This window comes from Onychostoma macrolepis, chromosome 12 (assembly GCF_012432095.1).
Source record: "Onychostoma macrolepis isolate SWU-2019 chromosome 12, ASM1243209v1, whole genome shotgun sequence".
Taxonomy (NCBI): Eukaryota; Metazoa; Chordata; class Actinopteri; order Cypriniformes; family Cyprinidae; genus Onychostoma; species Onychostoma macrolepis.
In genome coordinates this window covers 8,915,134-8,936,035 of record NC_081166.1, presented here as the reverse complement: position 1 = coordinate 8,936,035, position 20,902 = coordinate 8,915,134, and the positions used below count along the sequence as shown (strand labels likewise).

General features: G+C 37.1%; 1 protein-coding gene and 1 long non-coding RNA gene across 2 annotated transcripts; one reads left to right on the top strand and one right to left on the bottom strand.

Moving 5' to 3' along the window:
- Window positions 1–8: 8 nt before the first annotated feature.
- On the bottom strand, window positions 9–20,492 carry timp2a (TIMP metallopeptidase inhibitor 2a). Its single transcript, XM_058793463.1, has 5 exons — window positions 20,070–20,492; window positions 4,385–4,485; window positions 4,180–4,291; window positions 3,121–3,245; window positions 9–2,376 (listed from the first exon to the last, which is right to left on the bottom strand). Exons 1-5 carry the CDS (start codon window positions 20,194–20,196, stop codon window positions 2,179–2,181), a joined length of 663 nt encoding a protein of 220 aa, XP_058649446.1. The 5' UTR covers window positions 20,197–20,492; the 3' UTR covers window positions 9–2,178.
- Window positions 14,190–15,648, top strand: LOC131550936 (uncharacterized). The gene is made up of 3 exons (XR_009273668.1): window positions 14,190–14,758; window positions 14,853–15,018; window positions 15,153–15,648. It is a non-coding gene; the product is annotated as an uncharacterized LOC131550936 (long non-coding RNA).
- Window positions 20,493–20,902: the final 410 nt, after the last annotated feature.

Sequence of the window (20,902 nt, the reverse complement as noted above, 5' to 3'; positions counted from 1 at the left end):
CGAGCTGATGTCGTTTAATGTTTTATTTGGTAATACTGTATATTTATCCGTCAAGTGAACGTCCACATGGGAATTACACAAAGCATCAAAGACATGCATAGTCTGGTTCTTCTACCACAACTTTTATCATGTGGTTCAGACACTAGGTCTCACATTCCTGCTCTTTTCAGCAAATCATAAAAGAGAAAGACAAAGACTGGTAAAAATAACACAATGATCATATAAATCAAAGGTAATAACACATTAAAAAAAGTAGAAACGTGGAAACAAAATCATTTAACTTACGCCATTAAAGTTCAATAACAATTCATACAAAGCAGTTTAAGTAGTTATAGCTTGATGCATATTAAACATTAACCTTGTAGATTTATATAGACTATTTGTAAGAGTTCAAGCTCGTTTATGACAACGCTTCTGGTATGAAGAAAGATGTGAGGATATTGAAACAAAAATCTTAATTTAAATCACACTTGAGCAAAAAAAAAAAAAAAAAAAAAAAAAGCTTCGTACATTTATGCTGGAACACTGTAGCCAAAATAGAAAGGCATGAATTGAACGATTACCCATAAGAATGCTCCCTTTGTCGATACAAATGATTTTGGTGTTGATTTTATACAATGATTGTGACGCATTATATCGTTCAAATCGATCAACACTATTATGGTTGCTTTCGTCAGTTTAACCTCAGTCTGTCTTCTCCCTCTTTCTCTCAATTACTATGACCACATCGGGCCACATGGTTCACCCTGACGAAGCGCCTAGCAACTAGTATTCTAACGCCTCACCCTCAGTCAATCACGTGACTTGGCAACGCCCAATCAGGGGACAGCTGCAACAACCCAACTCTGTGCCTTCCTCTCAAGCTGCCAATAAACTCCTGAGTTTATTGACATCACAGGAGGAAGGAACCTCGCTCATTGTTTCCTCTTTCTCAGTGCATGCTATAGGCCTGTGTCTTTGCATGCCAATCCAATCAGCCTTGTTTTACTCTAGGGCAAAACGAAGGGTCTTCCCATTACCATGGCAACTAAAGTCTTACGTACCTCTTCGGGTACATAATCTAATAAGAACAATACGGAAGATAAAACAGCTCACTAGGACTTTAGATAACTGATGCTGCAATTCTTAAAGATGAAGCATTTGCAAATGAATAACAAAAGCATTGAAAATGAGAATTACAAAAAAAGAGGAGGCGTCCTCTTGGTTTTGTCTTTAAAAAGTGCAACAAGTTCAAATAGTATCATCACTGAACTATTAACGGAGGAATAAATGCATAAATCGGACTCATCGTGGGCGTTTGAGACAAGGTTCAGAAAGGTAAACAGACATATTGACAAAACAAATTAGGGATGTTCGATTCGTAAATGTGCATAAAAAAATTGAATTAGAGAGGACTTTATAACTAATTATGAACTGTCGTCAGAAAAATAGATGCCTGCATTGTTATTCCTTCATTTTTCATATATGCGAAGGATATGCCATGAAGCAACAATGAAAAACAGTGGAAGTGAAATGAAGAACAGCTTCATATACAACAGTTCAACATTCTGAAATTTGGTCAGCAGCACAATTTTGTTTCAGTCACAAATTCATGCCTAGCGACATTGACTTTGGTCTTTAATTTTCCCTTTTTTTCCCCCCCAAATCCCAGCTGTCTTAAGTTCTTTCCAGGTCCCTGCACATCTTTGAACTATCTGGGAAGTCTTGCCTCACCATTTATCTGAGTGGACCAATTGGCATGGCTTTGGGAAATTACACTACCTTCAAAAGTAATACTTTCAATACCACCCCGTGTGGGTTTGGACCAGAATACCAGAAACTGAAAAAGCGAAATGAGCTGAGAGACTGCAGTTTTGGGAGATTGTAGAGATCATTCAGTCTTTATGCAGAGAGAAATCTAAGCGCTGTTATGGGGGGCAGAAAGTGCTCTTGTTTTAAAGATTGTCCCTCACACGATGGGGAGTGTTTTCTGGGTGCCAGCCTTAGGTGGGGTTGTTACTTGCGCTCCATTCTGTCTCATGTTGCGATATCTAATGAAGACTGTACACTAATCTAGCCTTAAGACGTTTCAATTTCAATTTGGTAGAGTTTTGTCTTTATGTCGATATTAACTTACACCTTATCTATGATATTTGTAAGAATCTCAGATTGGGTGATGTGGAAGGGGCGAGAGATACTTTAAGGGTCTTCCACATCCAGAAACTCTTTCTTGGGTGGTGCGACTCCACGGTACCAGGCGCAGGACCCATCTCCTCTCTTAATGCAGGCGTAGTGGTCGGACTGGCGCCCGTGAATTATCTTCTCCGTCACCCAATCTGTCCACAGACACTCCTCTGGGGCGCTGATCTCGCATGGGAAGGTCGCACAGCGTGTGATCTGGGTGCAGCAAAAACAATGTTTGTTAACAGGGTGTGATAATGATACCTGTATTTTTTACAGTAGGTAGATGCTTACTGACTCGAATCAAAACAGTGTGTTTTTGAATACTTCTGATTTACTGAGCACAATTTAGTAGTGTAAATAGTGTTAACAATTAAAAATGCAGCAAAATGTGCTACGAGTACCAAACCAAATGATGTACTTTTTCAGCTGCAAAAACAATATGTGATGAATTCCACACTTTATGAAGAGTTTAAGGTTTATAGGCCTAATGGATGGGTGGATGGATGGAAAGAAAGACACTTGATTGGATGGATGGATGGATGGATGTCAAATCACCTTTATTTATATAGCGCTTTTAACATGGATGGATGGAGATGGACGAATGCATAGACAAAAGTATGAATAGACAGAAAATTTCACAGATACATGGATGGATGGAAGATGGATGATAGATGGATGGATAGACAGACAGACAGACAGACCTAGATGGATTAATGCATAGATAGAAGTATGAATAGACAGAATTTCACAGATACATGATAAATGGATGATACATCGATAGATGGATATATAGATGGATGGATGGATGGGGTGGATGGATGGATAAATGGATGCATTATAGATAGAAAGAAAGAAACAGCCCATTCTTCAAATTCTGAATTGTGCACAACCCAGGTTGACAGCATGTTCCACAGTAATGATTATTATGTGTCCACACGAGAAATATACAGTACTCACCTTGCAGTCACACCCCATCTGGTAGCGCTGACTGAGGCTCTTCTTCTGGGTGGCACTCATGGATTCCCAGGGCATGATGAGATCACACAGAGTCACGTGCATCTTGCCATTGGCCTCCGCCTTGCCTGGAAACACAATGTGCAGACAAAACAATCTGAACCGTCTGCGAACATCTGATAGTCACAGGCATAGCGTGGTCCAACAGACAAAATAACAGCACACGAGAACACGATAACAACTCGCCACGTTTATAAACCGAACCCTTCTGTTAGTCATCTATTGTTCTGTATTATGACTGAACCACATTAAGGAGGTCACTACAGAGTCAAAGCGCAGATTTGGGGAAAAACACTACATGCAAAAGCTTATGAACCCTGATGGTGGAGAATAGGAGTAGCTAACCACAATTTGGGACTTCACAAAATGGGAGGGAACATACAAATACAATGACATAAACAACCTCAAGATGGTTTCTATTTTTGCCCAGAGCAAAGGTTTCTGAAGGACTGCTCTGCTTACAATCTGAAACCTGGGTAGTTTCTACTCAGTGTGGAGAAGGGAATGTGTGCCTAGAAAACACAACCTCAGCAGTTACTCCGCACTACAGGATCAGCTCTCTCATTATTTTACCTCCCCTCCTCCTCTAAAACTTCGGCTTTAAAGGCAATTGCTACCCTCCACAGACCTCTGCCTTGTCAACTCTGTAATTTGGGCTCTGCTGGAATGATCTGAGATGGGGAAACCAGAAGTTGTCTGTGTTCATCTTTTGACGTTCTTTTATATTCTGTGTTTTTTTCCCTTTAGAGTTGCCTGCTCAGCAAGTTCATTAGAGAGAAGAGAAGAGTCTTGAATTTACCCAGCAGTAAATTCAGCACATTGTACATCAATAAGTCACAGTTTGTAAACTTCTGTCCTGTCTGCAAACGGATCGCCTTGAGTGAAGCATGTGCCAACTGGCAAGTGCTTTGCTGTGAAGGCAGTAACCAATAGCATTGTGTGGTTAAACCGTACATTTATTTGACCAAAAACAACAGCTGTAGCGAAATGACAATCTTTTACCTGAGATGAGGTACTCCTTCTTGCCATTAGTGTCCAAATTCGTCACCCCGCACACTGCAGACGAGGGCGCGGTGAAGATCACGTCGATGTGGCGATCCGGGCCTTTGAACATCTGATAGAGGACAACAAAATATTGTTTTATTCACTGCAAGACATTTTCATCGTAGGTTAGATTTAAATAGCAGCTGTCATCTTCATCCCTCACCTTGATCTGCTTAATCTCATATTGGATCCTCTTGATAGGGTTCCCATAAATATCATTCCCAGAATCCACTTCTTTTTTTCCAACCACCTTGGCCCTGATTACTGCAGAGTAAAGATGAAAGAAAATGTTAATTTCATGAACTAACTCTAATTTGACTAAATCATCTACTAATAGACTATTTTATAAAAGATTGTTAATTATACTCTTTATAAGGTTTAGTTTTTTAAGTTTTGGTATTAATTAAACTAGCTGTATTTCATCTACCTTTCTATTATGGTAAGTTTTAAAATTCACTTTCACAATAAATCAAATAAACAAGTATGAAAAGGTAAGAAAACTTTGTGAGAAATAAAGTATAAGTAATATATATTATTCCAATGTAAAAAGTAGGTGTCATGGTGCCTTAAAATGTCAAGTTTAATCAACTTGAAATGAAATGTGAAGATTTCTTAACCATCTGAAGTTCCCTCCAATATTATATTCTAACATTTTATACGCTTATGATTAAATCTATTTACGAAAATTTTATATGTATAAAATTTTATTTTATCAGATGATATGATTTTTGCGTGTATTTTATATATATATATATATATATATATATATATAGACTTGCTTAAACGTGTATCAAAATGAATGGAAGAAATTGTAACTTTCAATATATCACATTTCTTATTTGAAATGTTTTTATTCAACAATTTCAAAGATTTCTGTTTTTCTCATCTCAATTTAAGTAGATAGGAGATAGGAGCTGAACTTGCATGACTTGAAATAGCCATCTGGGACATTTCCAAGATGGCTGCCGAGTGGACTGACTTGCCTTCTTAGGACTAAAGGAATCATTTCCATTAGCGTAGCATTTCTGAAACTAAGCAGGGGATTTCCAGTTCCCATACCTTTCACAAGTCTAAATTGGGTGAGTAAATGTTGTATTTAAGTGTTATTTAAATAGTTTTTTAACAAAATGAGAAATTGGAGTTATTTTCAAATACAGAAAAGTTTCTGTTGTGTTTTGGGTTGCCATTGTGGTGAGCTTGCGCTTGTTCGGTAAAAACTGCATTTATCATGCTAACATGCACTGTTCTTAGCTACACTTAAGAGATTCAGTTGGATTAGTTTGACATGTCATTTTATTGTTTTACTCAATTTATTTATGTTTCCAGTCCAGTTTCAGTTTACATTTTAATTCAAAGTTAAGAAAACCCATTTCCAAAGTTTAAAAACCACTGTCAACAACTAAATTAAGTTCAGCCAAAGAATTATTTTTTGAGTGTGGAATCTTCTCAATGTTTTTCCACCACTACTTGGACTCAGTAAAATATACAAGCTACAGCACAAGGCCTGCAGAGATTCTGTCACGTCATCATAAAAAGATGAAAAGGCACATGACTTGTACCGTACTTTTCTCCATGCCACCTCTCATCTGAGGCCTTGTCTAAACACCAGCGAGAGGTCTCTCTCATATAAAGAGAGTCATGCCCCCAAACCCAAATCCCATTTCCTGCAAGTTGAGCGTTTGCAGCTGTCCAGCATTTCTTTAGCTCTCTTTGTCAGGTCAGCCAACATGCGGCAGAGACGCCTCCTCTAGAGAAGCTGACACATGACAACCTTGCGCTGACTCATTCATTCTCTTGCCTTTTATACTCTCCCTTATTTTCCTAAATCGTTTTTAAATGGCTGTTATTTATTCACTGAAGTACTGCACGGAAACATAGAATGGAACATAAGGGGACGAAAAGAAGCCTCTATCACACAACGAAACCCCTCACCCTCCACAAGCCTAAACTTCAGCCGTGTCGTCCTCATAGTCAGCTTTACCTTGACAGAAGAGTAAACAGCTGCAAACCTAATATAAACTGTGTATCACATTTATACACATTCTGCTGCTTAAATTAGCAGAGCAGAACTTAAGCAATGATTTCATGCTTTATTGTTTGTGACAAACTCCACTTTCTGGTTTACAGTGCTTTCATCTGATAAATGGACATAAGTATTTTAAGATCTACAGATACATTTAAAGAAGAATATATTGTATATGATAGTGATTAACAAGGAAAAAGCTAGATGGGAAGTTGAGCATTAGTCATTAGATCATGTGAGATTGCTGATTGTTGCATGTGACAAAATCCAAATGGTCCAAAACAACACTAGACCCCATCGATTTTCAGTATATGGAAAAAAACATATCTTTTATTAAAATGTCTTCTTTTATTTTCCATAATAGTTTGCACAGGTTTGAAACTACGTGAAGGTGAGTAAATGGGTGAACTATTCCTGTAAGCCAGCTTGAAAAATGCAGAAGTGTCTTTCAAAATCAGGGTGATCGGGTCATTCTGAAGGGGTGTATTTTGCAATAATGACCAGAAGAACATGCATTTTCCTATGGTTGCTTACCAAACAAGTAAACAAATGTAAACATGAAATGTTTGATATTAATGAGTATATCAGTATAACACAATGGTCACATGGTGGGACAATGGTCAGTTATACAGTGTAGTCGTCATAATACAAAAATATTTGACTATTGAATGTTGTGATTAACCAATCAGAATCCAGTATTCCAGAGAGTTGTGTAATATAGCAAACTATAAAACCAAGTAGCATTCATTTTAACTAAATATAGCACATACGCAGACTTCAAGCAAAACATAGATGTTTGTTTGGTTTTTTCATTACAGAGCATTCTGTTCAAGCATTTATACACTTTCTAGCTGTCAAATGCTAGTGGAAATCATTATATATTCATCATTTTATGCAAGTGTCGTGATTAATATTCAAAATTATGAATTCTATTAGATCAATGAATCATACTTCACCACTGTGCTGTGAAATGAAGTACCGTTTATGCGTTATCACTATAAAATGGAGTTGTTTACCTGTTGGTCTTGTCTACATTTGCCTTGTAAACCAATGAGGAAACAATTACAGGCTAATGTTGCCCTCAAGGCTAAACTTGTCTCAGTAAATGGGTGGATCTTGTTGCTGCTTGGCAAACTGTTTGCTAAATTATCCACATATATACTGGAAGTCACACTTTTTGCAACATATTCACCTAAAAATAACCAGTTCTTCCCATGTCCACAGTGTACTCAGCCATTTGGTGACCTGAAATGAGGAGCAGTGTCAATATGCAACATTTATTTGTGTTGGCAGTGCCTCTGGCAAGAACAAGAAAGGGGAACAGATATTTTAAGTTTCTGGGGTATTTCATGGGAATGTCAGATGCGCTCTGCACAAAGTGAACCAACTTCACAGCACCAGTGACAAAGTTTTCCTGCCCTTTATTAAAGCATTGTCTGCTGCAGTTGATCCCAACTGGTTTGTACAGTACATTAAGTGACCCAGTGCAGTTCCAAACCAACATTTAATCTGCGTTTTGTAATGTAATCTATATTTTCTTTTGTTCACAGCTTTCTTGGATGAGGGTATGACACACAATCTGTCCATTTTGGCATCTGCCTAATTTGACCGGCTTATACCAACCCTGCTGGAAAGACCAGCTTAGACCAGTATGAACTGGCTGTTATGCAGGTTAGTGCAGGTTTGGTACTGGTCTGAATGGTGGACAAACAAAACCATGATGTTGTTTACCATCGTCAGTCTTGTTGATCAAGATAGTTAAGAAGCATGGTGGGGATGCAAAATACAACATAAGCTGATCTTTTTAAGAAGTGACGGATGACATTTTGCATTTTAAAATTTGACAAATTTCTATCAGACCGAATTAAGTAATTTTTAAATGGTGTATCATACTGTTCAAAAGTTTGAGGTCATTATGATTTTTTTTTCTTTTTGGAAAGAAATTAATACTTTTATCTAGAATGAATGCATTAAATTGATCAAAAATTAGAATAAAGACTTGCATAAAAAGTATTTTACTAAAAAGTCTATTTCGAATACATGCTATTATTTTGATATTTCTATTAATCAAAGAATCCTTAAAAAAAAAAAAATCACAGTTTTAACAAAAATATTAAGCAGCACAACTGTTTTTAAAATTGACAATAGTAAGAAATGTTTCTTGAGCAGCAAATCAGCGTATTGTAATGATTTCTGAAGGATCATGTGACACTAAAGACTGCTCAAAATTCAGCTTTTCCATCACCGGAATAAATTACATTTTAAAATATATTAAAAGAGAAAACATTTATTTGAAATTGTAATAATATTTCACAATATTACTGTTTTTGCTGTATTTTTGATTAAATAAATGCAGCCTAGGGAAGCATAAGAGTCTTCTTTCAAAAACATTCAAAACTCTTACTCTTAACCCCAAACTTTTGAATGCTACTGTACATGTTTTGAATTTGGAATAAATGTGAACTTTAAAATTAAAATTCATTGAAGTATATCAACAAAAAAAGTTTTAAACACTACAGCAACTACATTTACAGAGTTAAGGATATTTAAATAAATCCTATTGTAAATATTTGTAAAAATATTAATTTGTGCACGGAATTGTTTTTGAGTGATTTAAAGAGGTTGACTGGACGTATGGCCCTAACATCAGCAACAAGATACGGTAGAAAAGTAAGCATTTTCTTTTTAAAAGATACAGCCTTTTTCTGCATCTCCTTTAGAACATATGCAAGTCGTCGACCCATTTTTGAGCAAATGACATTCCTACTCCTGATCAGTGATTGGAAATACATCCAAAGAGAGCTTATGAGTGTTTGAAAGCCGTCTCGTTGACTGAACCCAGAAAAAACAAAAATAGCTCTCAAAAAGGAGAAGATTTACTGTGCACAGTCTCATGTTAATCAACTGCAGATGAAAATGAATCAAGACAACTTCTCAAGTAGGCCTTCATCAGCAACAGCAGTCTTGTAAATCCGGCTTCCAATTACAGCTGCTGAAGTTACGGCCTACCCACACCTCTTATGTTTGAATCAGAAAAACATATTCAGAAACTGACCTGAGGTCAGTTTGAAGAGGTCTTAATATTACCATATTAGCCTGGCTGCTCCTCCTTAACCCCACCCTGTCCTTTCATAAGAAGGCAGTCTTTGCACAGCATCGATTTGCTCTGCCAGCTGTTTGGATCGACTGTGTATTTTGTTAGGACAGCTTGTTTTAATCGAGGTATGCTCAGGAACATTTCTGCAAAACTACTTAAGCAAACGCCGCAATGAAACAGAGATACAAATGGAGCACAGTTTATGAGACAAACTGGATTTTACAAGTTGAATTAGACTTGCTACTTAAACTCTCAGGGCTAATTGAGGTTAAAGGGATAGTTCACGCAAAATTGAAAATTCTGTCATCATTTACTCACCCTCATGTCATTACAAAACTTTGTCTTTATTCTGAGGAACACGAAAGGAAATGTTTTGAAGGGTGTTACCACTGCTCTCTTCCCTGTGATGGAAGTGGATAGGGACCGGGGCTGTCAAGCTCCAGAAAAAGCATGATAAAAACATCATAAAGTGAAAATATTGCTTGACTGCAGTGGTCACCATTCACGGAAAATCAAACGCATTTCTAAAGACATTAGGGTGAGTAAATGATGACAGAACTATTCCTTCAAATGTGAGGATGAAAAATAGATGAATGATATCACAGGAGAGTCAGAGATAGAAATGGAAAAACAAAGTGTAACGGTTGCAGTTTTTGAGGCACTTGCTCACCATGGAAAATATGAGCCTGGGGATATAGGATGCAGGGACATAAAATAACTAGAAAAAGGAAAACACACGCACACGTATGCACACTCGCAGCCATTATTATACACCCATGGGCTCACTTTATGGGCTGGAAAAGACGCAAATATGAAGGGTTCACTGCTCTTAAAGTTAACGATAGCCCCCCTCCTCCTCCTATCCAAGTTGCATGCTTTTCTGTGTATGTCAAGCCTTTCTGGGTCCTGAGCTATAGGGCATGATAACACTGCGCCAGACCTAAAGATCAATATAGTCTTTTCTAAAACCAATTTATCGTGCTTCCAGTGTTAAAGTAGGTCAAGCTACAACACAAGTTGTTTTGCACCTAAAATTCCAGATGCCTAATGCTAGGCTAAAAACGTTTTGAGGGCAAGGAGGCCTCGCTTCTCCTGGTGAAGTAATCAAGCAATTCTCCAAAGGATTCTGAGAGCATCCCGCAGTGAGGAGCAGAAACACAGTGCGGACGTCACTCGTTAGTTTGAGAGAGCGTTCTGTTACCAACATCATGAAACTTGTGAGTACATCCCAGGGATGGGTTGGTCTGGACAGATGACCCAGTAGAAAGTCTGTAAAATGTAAGTTTTAGCTGATTGGATGGTATATTTTTCACCAGTTGTTTATTGGCTGTTTAAGTGTCACATGTAGAAGAGTCATGAAGGGAAAGTCAAAAATGAAAATTTATGCTTTCTTCTACAGAACACAGAAGAATATACACTGTTCAGCTGATCTCTGCTCTGGACTTGCACAGACTGTATTGCAATCATTTTCCAAAATGCAATTTATGTGGAAAAATTAGTCCATTAATGCTGCGTTCAAGTCCTCCTGGGACGTTCGTACTTATGGGTTGACAAGTTGTAATTACGACATCAGGTACGTTCAAGTCAATTTGGTCGGAACAAGATGGCGATTTTACTTTTCTACATAAAATGCAAAGTCTTTTTTTTTAAACTCTACATCTACAAAATGATGAATAAAGAATGTGCATCAGTGTTTTATGCTTTTTTCTGTTTTTATTAAATTTTTGAAGGTGATGTAAACTGAATCACTATATATTCTATGGAAATTGTACAATAATATATAATATTTCGTATCTGTAACTTATATAGTTTTATTGTATATTACAAAAAATAATCATTTTATTAATTTAAACAAATGTACCGTCAATAAAGATGCTGCATATCTATAGTCTTTGGCTGCATCCATTACATCTGATACGTTTTTCACTGACCCGCACCCAACTCTGAAACTCAGGGCTTAAAGAAAATTTCGAGTTTCCCCACTCGTAATAACAACTTTGTGGTGGCGTTCATGTGCGTTCAACTCGTAAATATGATGTATCCAACATGATTTGAAAGCACCATGAGGCCAGAGAGGAACCAAGGAAAGGCTATATTGCTGCTGTTCCATAAGCGCCACCTACTGTCAGATAGTGAATGTGCTGTTTTAATTTCATGTAGATATGTTTTATGTAGCATAATTTCAAATAGCTAAAGTCAGACCATTCGATTTCTGCTTCATATTTTGGAATTTACAGTCTAATAAAAATCAGAAACTGCTACATGTAGCATCTTTGCTTGGATTGTGATTAAAATTCAGCCAAATTTGCAAATATTTCTGAGCGAACTGTCAGCACCAGCAAAAGTTTCATAAACATACTAAATATGATAATCTAAACATGTAAGAAAGGTTTCTGTGTGGGATCCTGATAGCTTTAGGGTCACGGTATTAATCAAAATTGTATTTTTCCTTGAGGTTTAATAATTAAAACATCAGAAGTTAATTATATCTCACAGTTCTGCAGTTCAAAAGGAGTGATGTTCTGCAGTGTCTGTCTTCAGCTTCATTCCCACTGCTTCATTTTTCCTGCCTGACCCACATTCCTGTTGCCCGATAATCATGCATATCCCACAACGCCTGCTCCCTCCACGGATGACTTACACACTCTCTTACATATGCACATATCATAATCAGAATGTCATAGTTTCCATGAAAATATACCCACCACAAATACTAGCCACATCCTGAGTTTCCGTGTGCCTGCACAGCTTTTAGCAATCATGACCAGCGCGGAGCCCAGGCAGACCACTGCACCAAAAGTCCCCGAACTCCTCTTCCACTCCTACCTTCACAGACACGCTCACTGACTTCACTGATGGCCAGGCCGCCACAACCAAAATATATTCCACCTCACAGGTATCAAATACAATATTATTTTTAATATTTCAAAGGCTATTTAGTTGTCTTTACCTTTTACAAAAACAAGGACAGACCTCAAAAGGTTTCCTAAAAACATTATTTAAAAAAAAAAAAATTTAATATGAAGGAACCAAATGTTTCAGTATAGCATGCAGCAATCATCCCATAAAGCTGCATTATTTTTTTTCCCGTGTATGATAAAGTTCTTCCATGCACATGAAAGAGAGGTAAATAACTGAGATTCTTGCCAAGCATTAAATTAATGAACAAAATATCCATTGAGAAGGAAAATGTATGCTTTAAAAAAAACACATTTAATATAAATAAACATGGAACAACCACATGACAAGTAATTGTGTAGAGTGGCTCTTTACACCACAGGGGTAAAAACTGAACAGGAGAATGGAGCTGTTTTGCTTCCACTCTTGATACTCTGCCTGCGGTTTCTTTGAACTCATTTCTTTCTTTTTGAACTCCTGACACAATTCATCACTGTAATTGAGCACAACAGCTGGGTTACGGAAGTAAAACTCCCATTTGTTTTCTCCATAGATGAACTGCTGTTTAACAATAAAGTATAAACTTTCCAGGAGGTTAAGCAACAGCATATGCTTCTCTAGAAGATTTTGCCTTATTTTTGTAATTGTGTACTTTCAAATGATTTTTATTTTCTGTATATTTAAATTTTTTCTCAAGAAATATTGTTTATATACTTTTAAAATCAGTGACTATAAATCAATAGGTTTATATTTTAACATCATTTCAGATTCAGAATTTGATTGCATCATTCACAGTGTTTGGTAATGATTTGCAGTGCAGATGGGACAACTACAGTCCTTTCTAAAATAATTTAAATACATTGAAAAAAAAAGGTAATGTTCAGATTCGTGGTGTCGCGATATACCGGTATTGACGTGGTGATATTCAAATAATGAAACATTATCGTGCTAATTTGGTGTCGCGATATATCGGTATTGTTGATATTTAAAAATGAATAGTACACTAACGATAACAAGACTCAATATACTGCCAGTGCCATTATGGAGCGTTAAAGTGTGATCTGTTTCATTCATACTTGACATCGGAGGGCATCCTCATGCAGAAAGTCCACAAGCTAGACTCATAGGAGTAATGAAACATATTCAGGAAATCCCTTATATGGACAAAGGCTGCATTTTTTTAATGCCCTTCACTCGCTAACTTCCCTCCGCCTCGTTTACGCGGATGTACGTCTTTGATTACGTTGTATGAGTGCCCACTACTAGCAGAACCCTTGCAATGGGCTGAATCGGGACGTCCTAAGCCCTTAATCACTTAGAATCCACTATGGAGTTGGTTTATTGTTTACATATTTCCCCTAACGAATTTGTTTGGTGCAGCATTCTATATGTATATATAGGTATGCTTGGGCTGTTATAAATGTAAAAAAAAGAGTTGTTTGGGGTGGGGATCATTTGTGATGACGTTATAATTGAGTTGCATTGTGGTCTGAAGTGTGCACATGAAGCAGACTCGCTCCCTCAGTCAAAATCGAGGGTCGAGGGTCTGGGGTCCATATAAACTTCCCTCGTCCTCTTCACGAAGTGGAACGCACTTCGAAATGGCAGCGGGGATTTCCCCAAGGGGAAGTGCTTTGGAAAGTTTGCGAGTGCGTGTCTAAAAGTGGAGTGGAACGCAGTCAAAGATGAGAATCAGCACACGATTACAACAGTATATGGTTTATTTGCGTTCTTCAAGCTATCTTAGGTATTTTTATATGGATAATGTGTATGTATATTGCAATGCTAATCGGAATAGCCTTTATCACTGAGAATACTATAAAATAAGGAAGTTATTTCAAACACTCGATTTCATGATATATTGTTATCGTGAATTTTAGAGGCCTCGATAATCATGTAGTGAAAAATCTGATATCGTGGCCACCCTAGTTAAGATTCATCTTAGCGCTGGTTGACTTTAGAAGTACTGAGTAATTGAATGGGAAAAAAATGTTTGGATTATTCTGTATATCATCTTCCTCTCTCTTTTTGTCTACTTTTTCAGTAAACTTGCCTCAGCAAGCCATCGCTGTATGGAAAAGAGAAGTGTGAAGATTTTCCTTTTGTGTTTGAAGGCACATGAGGGCGAGTTAATAATGATCGAATTTTCAATCCGTTCCATATGAAAGATTAGCAACGTAATGAAATGACGTGTGTAAATTGTAGTCATTTAACACACTGACCAATGTTTTTGTTTGATATTTAAGGAAATCTGACTCTCTTTTCACATTTCATACTGTAAAAATGAAAAGATGCACAAAAGACAGAATTTGCTGGATTTATACGCAGCATCATCATCATCATTGCTTGTACAAGAAAGCCAGTTCAAATGTTCTAAGACTCTGAGGTTTACCAACATGGAAAAGGTCAGAGCTGGACAACTGACGGTTGGATGCTGCCCACTGCTTCAGGCCTGGGTATACAGTATAAACAGCCAGAGCGGACACGGCAGGATGTGGAGAAAGACTGGTTTGTGTGAGGTTTGCTGACTGCATTTAAATAACATTTATTTCCCATTTTTATCAAAATACATGTGGAGAAAGATTTCACATTTGGATTTGGATTTTTTTTCAGAAATGTCTAGCATTTCCTGTGAGGTGGAGAACCAACAAATCGCCTGACATGCAGCTTTCAAAAGTCGCATCCTCACGACAATCTGACGTAAACTGCAGCATGCTATGTGCGACCCAATAGATGAGGCGAACAAACATCGTTGAAAACGAATCAAGTGATGCACAAGGTGATTGTAATGAGCATTATCATCCCTGTGGGAGGTTGAAGATTTCCTGGAACAGACTTACATATTTAAGTATTTTTAGAAACTTTCCAGCTAACAATCTGTTCTTGATAACTGCTTTTCTCTTTCTTTATAAGCAAGAGAAACCAAGTGCTTGGCTTGGACCTGCAAACAACACTCAAACGTGGTTTCATCTTCAGCAGACTCGAAGAAAAAGAGATTTAATTCTTCTCCGGTGTTTATTGCTACTGTCTGGGGCTATTAAATGTGGCAATGAGCTCTGTCATATGTCACTGAGCCAGTGAAAATGACAGTTTCCAGACGAGATCTTTATACTGTGAAACAGGTGGAACTGATTGGTTTGGTTATGGCATCAAAGCAGCAGTTTTCTAGTTGAGAACGAGGTATGTTTGAATTGAATAACCAAAATAACCCCGTTCTCTTGGGACACATCATTGAATCAGGTCACACAAACACTGTATGTTTATAATAGTAAAGCAACAAATGGTACACTGGAAATAACGCTTGGAAATTTTACATCAAAAGACTGTAAAAATGCTCACTCTTAAAAATAAAGGTTGTTTATTGGCATCTATGAAGAACCTTTAACATCCATGAAACATTTCCACTGCACAAAAGGTTCTTCATTGTGGAAAAAAGTTTCTTTAGATTATTAAAATTTTCTTCGCACAAAAAAAAAGAGGCTTTTTTAACTGGCTGTTGTAAACACGGAAACCCACAATGGTTTTTCTATGGCATCATTGCATAAGCCCCCTTTTGGAAACTTAAAAAAAAACTTAAAAAATTGTTTACTGTAAAAAAAACTGTTAATTGAAGTTACCATACAGTAAATATATATGCACTTTATATTACATTACTGTAAATTGTATGGTTTATGGAAGTATGAATTGTATTTACACTTTAAATTTATATCATATTTAGTTTATTTATATTACTTTTACAGTAAATTATTAAATAATAATGTTTTTTGTAAGTAAAAAAAACTTTTTTTGCAGTTATGTATTTTAGGGTGTTTTATGTTACTATTTATGTTATTTAGTTAATGTTACACCACCAAAACCACCCACTAAACGTATTACTCACTAAAAAGTGTGTGGCCAAACAATTAGGTTGTCTGAACAGCATAGTTTATAAGTATGACTAGACACAACACGCAAATGTTCAACTTTTGCAGTCTGTCTGCTTCTTTACATTATTGTTCCCTTGTTACTCTACATGAATGACCGGCATTATTTTAGTGCGTCCAAGTACTGCAGTCAAAAAATCTCTGGTCCTGCTACAAGGCTTTTGGGTACACTAAACCTTATCAAAGGGCTACCTGTGAGAAATGTTTGTACATTTGGCATCCTCCACTGGTAATTCCTCTTTTTTTTCAGTTTATAACTTCCTCAACCTCCACCAAAGGAATCCTCATCACTTCTGTATTCAGGAATGTTCAGCTCCACACCCCAGCCCGCTCTCTGACCCTTGTGACCCTTACTGTCTGTAAACCTCTTGACATGAAACCAGGCTTGTCACCAGACAGTTTGCCAAAAGGGATCAGGGCAGACTACGATTCCAGCCTGAGTACATTTGAACAGATAAATATTTTGAGCAGATGACCAGTATAATTGGGCCTTTAGTTGGGCAGTTTATACAGTATAAACAACCCCGGGTACACCAAAGAAATTCAGGCAGTTTAAATCCTTAAGGCCAAAGGTAATCCTGTAGAGTCAACATGAATTGTAACCCATTTTATTTGCACAATTTGACATATTTCCAAGCAACACAGGATATCCAGTATCTTTGTCCCATTTTAGCTATCAGCTGATACTGGAGATTTTTTTCTGTATTGGTATCCTCTATTTTTTTTGCATTTAGATTGCCTTAACTGTCATTTAACACTCACTTAAAGTTAATATTTATCAAATCACAGAATGAAGACTGATTTTTGATACTGTACATTATGATGTTGTAATGTTGTAAAATTATTTTAGTTCTTAGTGTTGTATTTTTTAATTTATTAAGACTAAAAACCCTTTATCAGCTCTTGGTCAAAGCATGAAAATTACTTTCAGCTTTTTTGTATTTATATTTTTAATATTGTTGCATCCCTAATATTTAGTGTAGGCTCAACGAGACTTGACTTTATCAATCAGGAATTGATTAAAGACTATGAAAACATTTTTTCTTTGGAATTACATTCGCAAGTGAATTATTAACAGTAAGATCAGGAACGTGCATTAAGAATTTAATAATATTAATAGAATCAACTTTTGACTTCTCACAGTTTTATGGAAGCTTGCTTCCACCACAGAAAAAAAATGAACAGATAAATTGACTTTTCATCTCATAATTCTGACTTTTTTTTCTCAGAATTGCAGGTTATTCACTCACAATTGCTATTGCTATTTATGTCTTGCGATTCTGACTTCAATTCTAATAAACTTGCAATTGCAAGAAAAAGTCATAATTGTGAGATAAAAAGTTACAATAACCTTTTTTAATTTTTTATTCAGTGGCAGAAAACAAGCTCCCATGGTTTCCACTGGCTGTTTAAAAAATTTGATTAGATTAATTCTAATTTTGATCAATATACATTTCCCAGCCGTCCTCTCTTATTGTATAATGAATGAATGATTTTTCTTCAGTGGTTTTGTAGACAAATAAACATTCTGAGCTTTGGAATGCACTCAGAACAACAGACTTTAAAAGCTCTAGGAGAAAAAAATTGTAGTGGCACAGCTCATGTTACAGTTTTCAATCTTGAGACAATCATGTCACTGTTCAGACTCTCTAAAAGCATGTTGTGCTCGTCTATGACTCAATAACAGTGAACTGCGAGGTAAATAATGGGGCTGTGTCATTCCCATAGGGAACGGAAGACTGGATCCACATGACTAAGATTTTTAAGTATGACACGTAGAAACCTTATTAATGGCAAATACAGATTCAAAAAGAATACTGGCAAAAACACTGACAGACCGCAAAGGGCAAATGACCGCATTTTGGGTGGTTACTTTATTAATATGCAGAGATCCCGGTTCTGTCATGAAATACGAGCACTAACTTAATTTCCGGCTACCAGCTTGTTCATTTCCACTGCAAGTCAGGAAAGACGCAAACCTCTCGGAACAGCCACTAAAGTTAACTTTTCACAAATAGGTGGAAAAAACCTTCTCCCTTGATCCAAGAAGACTGGTTCAAAGCCAGTGAGCTGAGGCAAGGGCGGATGGTGCAGCCAAAGAGTGCGCTTTTCTCACCGTTTGAAGAATGCCATGCATATTTCTGAAAGGTCCTTGACTTTCATTGCTTTTTCCTCTCTGGCATATCCAGAGCTGTCGGCCAGATGTCGGATGCTCTCCGATGGTTTCTGCAGGAGCTGCGGGGTTCTAATCAAACTATAAGCCCTCTAAAGCACTCTAAGAGGCTGCTGGCCTGTGTGTATTTGTCTTATCTTCTATTAGCAGCTCAAGACAGGGCTTGGGTTCTGTTCCAGCGGTGGGCGCACCTAGCTAATCATCTCTGAACGCTGCCTGAATTAACCATGAACTGGGAGGGAAAGCCCCAGTGGGATGCAAAACATTCTTGCAATTTTTTATGCCTCAGCTCTCTCCATCTGAGAGAAATATGAAATAGAGACCAGTTGCGCAGGAAATCAAGGCCTTAGTTAGTAGTCAGTAAAATATTTCTATATGAATACATTATTTTTCTGCCACATGTTTTTATTGTGGTATTGGCAGATAATGTAGAAATCTGAAATATTGGTACGAACAGGTCAATAGAAAAAGAAAAAAAAGCACTTATTATTAAGGCCTTCTAGTCACACTATACTGTGTTGTAGATGAGTGCAGATGATTTGGAGGCTTGCAGCTAGACAGTGAATCAGTGTGAATCTACAAGCCAATAAGAATGGTGTGAATGTATCATCATCCTGTTTGGGTTTCAGTCTTTTACCAGCAGACAAGAGTGTCACATCCACATTTGTTGTGCATCTCACTGTGATTTTCCCATGCAACAGGCAATTTGCTTTCAACAAATACTAAGCCAAAATGATTTGGTCTAATCTTGGATTGTATACCCTTAATGTACTGTTTTGGCTCTGTGTATTCAGGCCAGCTGAAAGCTTTCGGTAGGAAACCAGACATAATGAGTTGTTTCTGAGGAATGAAATAGAGAAGCCAGATATAAATAGATATAAACAGGCCTCAAAACGTCATTCAGCTCAAGCAGGAGGACTGTATGTGTGCTGAAGATAACAGACCGACAGACAGAACACTTTATCTGCTGTTATCCACACTGGGCACTAAAACAATAGCACAGATGCATAAGTAGAAAAAAACATTGGCGAGATAAACAAACCAAAAAAAGGGTAATAAAAGTTTTCAATTTTCACAACCCAAAACCTCACAGATCTGGACTGTCACAGACTGATTCAGTGCTGTTCAGTTACTCAGACAGCCTAAATGCATTTACACATAATGTTATGACATTATGAATTTATAAATAATATAAATAAAGATCTGTTAGAAAGAAGTATAAATAATAACATAATTCAAAATAATAATAATAATAATATAAAAAAATGAATAATATAAATAATTTTAAAAAATAGATATGTAACACAATTCAAAATAATAATAATATACTGCAAATTTTAAGGCTGCTCTGATGTTGCGTTTCATTCACAGATGTAAAGCAGCATAGAGCAGTCTCTAATAGTAAGGAGGGTCAGAGTTTGCATGTTTTAGCACTGCTTTTATGTGGCATTTTTGTTTGTAAAGCAGTAATAAAACATCCACCTCAGCCCCAGTGGTTGTGATGCTGCATTTCATCTACAAAGCAGCATCAGAGCAGCCTTGAACTTTGTTGTTGTCATGACAGAGGATATATGTGTAGTTTCAGGTTTCTCTAATAAAAATTACTTTACATTTGTGCAGCTTTAGACAAAATACGTGCAGCCCTTGTGGTGTAAATGCATTTGCAATAAACTCGCTGTAGTAACAATTTTGCATTGTGACGTAGCATCGTTGAGATTGTTGACACGCACTTACCAACATCAGCATTGCAGAACGCCTGTTGAGGATGGACGGGGGAACAACTGCACGCTTCTGCGATCTCTCCCACCCGAAACAGTACCAGCACCACAAGTGTGCCAATACAGCTCCTGACACTCTTCATTGCTTCACTTTAATACCAGACAGCAAAATTAGAAGCAGGTTGACGATCTTCTGCAATGTCAACAATGATCCAGCCCCTCACACAGCCGAAAAGTACAATGTCCACCGCCGTTCGAGATGCCCACACGCTGAGTATTAGTAAGACTACTGCTGTTAAATTCCTCAGAGACGAACGGGCTTGTTGGTAATAAAGGAAGTGCACTGCTGCTCTATCTTTAATGGTCTTTCCAGGCTTCTTTCTTTTCCACTGCCTTCTATGGGTGTGTTCTCATGGAGAGACCAGGTTCATGCCTTAATACTGCGCGTGGACTCCTCCCTTTAAACCAGATTCAACCAGAGGTGGGCGCTTCATGAAGGTCTTCAAAAGATTTCTTTCACTCTTTCAGTCAGGACAGAGTTTTATACAAACACACACATTCAAGTATTAAATAAAACCTGTCCTATAATGATTTTATAGCATAAAATAAGCAGCTTTTTTTTTTTTAACATATTAAAGACACGTGCTTGTGTTTATGCATCGTGTTATTATGCTAATTTAGCCTACTGTACCTAGGGTGACCATATTTTAGTTTTCTAGAAAGAGGACAGTAGGGGGCGGGGCTTCGTGGGCGGGGCGTAGCCAGTTTTTTTTGTTTGTTTGTTTGCTTATTCTGTTTTTATAATAAATAAAAATAAAACAAGTAGATAGAATAGAAAAAGAATAGGGA